Source organism: Diceros bicornis, chromosome 11 (assembly GCF_020826845.1).
Source record: "Diceros bicornis minor isolate mBicDic1 chromosome 11, mDicBic1.mat.cur, whole genome shotgun sequence".
Taxonomy (NCBI): domain Eukaryota; kingdom Metazoa; phylum Chordata; class Mammalia; order Perissodactyla; family Rhinocerotidae; genus Diceros; species Diceros bicornis.
Window position 1 is genome coordinate 60,071,645 of NC_080750.1, and position 3,725 is coordinate 60,075,369.

The following is a 3,725-nucleotide window of genomic DNA, read 5'->3' on the forward strand; positions in this document are numbered from 1 at the left end:
AATGGTAGCGGCCCCGTTTTCTGCTTTGAAATAAAACTTTATAATCCCCAGGAATATTTATATCCAAAGGCCAAGTATTAAAGATACACTTCACATATACACTATTGTCCTTTGTCTTTATCTTGAAGGGGTTGAGTGGGTGGGGAAGGGGCAACGCTGGTGTCTACACAGCCAGAAGGGAACATTCACATACAGAGAATCTACGAGACGACGGGATCCCTTACCACGCGGGTGTGTCCTCTTCATATTAAAATATGGAATGCTTTTCTTCAAATATCCACTTTTTTTGGAGGGGGAGGTGGGGAGCGGATGCCTCAAAGGGGGGCAAAGAGAGGGGAGGCAAATTGCACATAAATAAACCAGATGATTCCAAATGCAAGAAGTCCTCAGAGCGGAGCGCAGAGAGCTTGCCCGGAGTCCTGAGTCTGCATCCGGCTCCTGGGCCCCGGCTCACTCGCGCTCTCTCCTCCTCCTCCTCCTCACTGTTTGAGCTCCAGGGCCCAGACGTGCTGCGGCCAGCCCGTCCGGCCTTTGGTTTTCTTGTCGTTGCTGCTCACTGTGCTTTTCAAGATTTCGTTCTGGGCAGAGGGGGAATGAGAGGGAGAAAAGTGGAAAGAGAAATTCAGAGAGGAAACCTGGTTCCACGCCACCCCAGCGCTTCCCGGGCCAGAGGAGACAGTGAGAGAGGTAGAAAGGGATGGGAGATGGGATGGTTTCAAGTCCTAGCCCCTGCAGAAAAGCTACGAAGGTCTGTGCTGCCCTGGCTACCGCCCGGGCCTCTTCGCGCCTGAAACGCTCAACTACCGGATCCACAAGTTTATAAACAACTGCCCGTTTTCAAGTCGTTTATGGAGGAGCTGGGGGCCTTTTTCTCTAACTCCAGATGTAGGGGCGCGAGCGGGGGTCGGCGCTAAATCTGGTTTCCCTGTTTTCAATCGCAGTCCCAGATTCTCGCTCTAGGGAAGACGGGGAGAAGGTCCCTCCGCCCTGGCCTGGGCCTCTCAGCCCTCGGCTCTCAGCCTCCGGCTCAGCAGTGCCTCTCCTCCAAGGCCTTTGAAATCCCTGGCTATAGGGGACGTCACTCGCTTATGCAGCGACTAAAGCGCCACAGGCCTCAGAAAAGAAAAACTCGACAAATGGAATTACTTTCCAGGCCCTTCATGGCAATACCTCTGCTCTCGACACCACCACCCGATGGGTACTTGGTAGGAACTTGAGAAAACTTTAATTTTCAGTTATAATTTCGTGTTACTATTAACAACAACAGTGACCACAGTGATAGTTACTTTTTTGTGTTAAAATGTACAGGCTCATGCAAATAAAACAGGAAACACCCATGAAATATACTCATCCGGGAGGTTACATTTTAACCTCATTGCCAAAGAGATACTGGAGCTGCGTTTTGAAGTTAAGAGCGCTTGTTTTATGTTGACCTTTACGTCTTCCAGGCACAGTGATGAGAACAACCATAAAACTCTCTTAGGTCAGTGGCAGCCTCGCTCTCAAGAGAGGGAAATGGGATCAATAGCGAAATAATTGGAATCGAACGCTTCTGGGCGACTTACTTTAGAAATATCTGAAAGCAAGATCGGATTGGAGGCCAAATGAAGGCTCTAACGGACGCGGAATGAGGGGTCCGGGCCAGTGCGATCGGAAGATCAATCCGGCCCCTTAGTCCGCGAGGCCCGCCCCAAATGCCTGGGGGAGCAGCGATAAGTCGGAGGGAAGATCACCGGCGCGATGCATCCCTCTTAACTTCCTCCTCCTGCTGACACCCTCCCCCATCTCCTCTGCTTCTGCGGGAAACCGTCCTTACCACAACCCGGTGCAAACAACCCTGGCTCAGGACGCAGCCAAAGAACGCAGGATGCCATTGCTCAGCCCAAGTGGGAAGAGACCGGGAGCACCGGTCCCCTGAACCCCGCACCCCCACTGCCCGCTGCCCCCCTGGTACTGACCAGCTCCTTCTTCCTCTTCTCTTCTTTCACATCTGTCTTCTTGATCTCCGCCTTGAAGGCCTCCGCCTCGCCGTTCTGGTCGTCCTTGGCCAGCAGGTCCATGAGGTAGGCGATGTAGCTGGTGGCCAGGCGCAGCGTCTTGATCTTGGAGAGTTTGGTGTCCGCGGGCACGTTGGGGATGCACTCGCGCAGTTCGGCGAAGGCGCTGTTGATGCTCTGAGTCCTGCGCCGCTCCTTGCGGTTGGCCGTGCCCCGGCGCTTTACCGGGCGCGGCCCCCCCAGGCCCGGGGGCCCGGCGCCCGGCGGCACCCCCCCGTAATGGGAGTGGTCCAGGCCGGCGGCGCCGCTGGCGTACTCGGGGCTGTAGGACAGGGCCATGCTGTAGTCGGGGGGCGACATCTCGGGGTGGCCGATGAGCCAGCCGTGGAAGTAGGGGTTCTCCTCGTGGCTGCAGCGGCTGGCGGCGGCGGCGGCGGCGGCAGCGGCGGCGGCGGCGAACGGATAGCCTTCATGGTGCACCACCGGGTGGTGGGGGAAGCCCCCTACCAGACTCATCTCGCCCTCCGCGCCCCTCCACGCGCCCCAGCGTGCGCGCAGCCCCGCCGCGCCCTCGGCCCGGGCCCTTGCTTCGGCGCTCGGCGGCCTCCCCCACCCCCCACCCCCCAGCCCCCGGGTGCCCGGGCTGGCCCGGCAGCCGCAGAGGGGGCTGCTGCAGCCCGGGCCCCGGGCCCCCGCCTGGCCCGCCGGGCCCGCCTTAGCAGCGCTGCGGCCGCCGGCTCCCCATGGGGCGCGGCGAGCTGGTCCCGGCACCGTGCGCCCCTGGCCGCCGCCGCCGCCGCCGCCGGCTCTCGCCTTGCTCCACGGCCCGCGCGCCGGCTCCTGTTTCCTGGGCTGCTCTGGGGAGGCAGAATCCTCTCGTGTTCATGCAAAGGTGCCTGGGCTCCCGCGAGGCTGCTTTGAGGAGTCGCCGGGCTCCACGCCCCGGCCGCGCTCCTGGCACCGAAGCTAACTCGGAGTCCCAGGAGGAGTCCGAGCCGCGGTTGGAGGAACCGGCCCGGCTCTGCAGGGAGGCGGCGGGGTCGACTGCTCACTGTGAAGCTACCTCCATGCGACCCTCCCCTTCCCGCCCCTTCCCCTCCCCCCACCAGCCCGATCTGGGTTCTTGGGCGCTTATTGTTTTAATGATTTTTTTGGTTGTTGTTGTTTTGGTCCTTGAACGTGATTTTAGCTGCTAGTAACGTGTCCTCGCTCCTCTCGGGCTCCCTCGGAGGATTTTCAGAGAGGTCTCAGTGCATCCATTTTCTCAGATCCTCTCCTTCTTTCGGGGGAAGGATCTGGGGCCCTGCAGGCTCCTTGGAGCGCGAAGGCGGCGGCTCCGGCTCTCGGAGGGGTCTGCGCAGTGGCCGAGGGAGCTCCTGGGTGGCGGCGGCGGTGGTTCTCCTGGGCTGGACGCCGTGAGCGGAGCAAGCGGATTTTCCCAGCAAGATCTCCATGTACAGCTACATCTTTAGGGCCGCTCGGGTTAATATATGTCGTCAGAGGCTCCTCACGCCAATCCCGGGGCGGCGGGGGCGGCGCCTCGCGCTCGCTGCAATAAAACTTTTTGATGTTCTCCTTGCTAATTGCCGAGGTCCTCTTCCAGGATTGGCTGCCCCTTCATAACCATAAGATAATTAAAACGAGGGGGGGCAGGGTTAAAAAAACTTTTTTATCAGCCAGAGGTTAATGCAAGTGTTTAACAGATTCTTCACTATTAAAATATTTTTT

General features: G+C 59.0%; 1 protein-coding gene across 1 annotated transcript; it reads right to left on the reverse strand.

Moving 5' to 3' along the window:
- Window positions 1-371: 371 nt before the first annotated feature.
- On the reverse strand, window positions 372-2,513 carry HAND2 (heart and neural crest derivatives expressed 2). The gene is made up of 2 exons (XM_058549791.1): window positions 1,959-2,513; window positions 372-578 (listed from the first exon to the last, which is right to left on the reverse strand). The coding sequence occupies exons 1-2, from the start codon at window positions 2,511-2,513 to the stop codon at window positions 480-482; spliced, it is 654 nt and encodes a 217-aa protein (XP_058405774.1). The 3' UTR covers window positions 372-479.
- Window positions 2,514-3,725: the final 1,212 nt, after the last annotated feature.

Bases quoted from the DNA above. Each gene is read 5' to 3' on its own strand.
- HAND2 (XM_058549791.1), bottom strand. From the start codon at position 2,513: ATGAGTCTGGTAGGGGGCTTCCCCCACCACCCGGTGGTGCACCATGAA. The intron at 579-1,958 runs GTCAGTACCAGG...CCCTCTGCCCAG, and splicing joins AGAAGAGGAAGAAGGAGCTG to AACGAAATCTTGAAAAGCAC.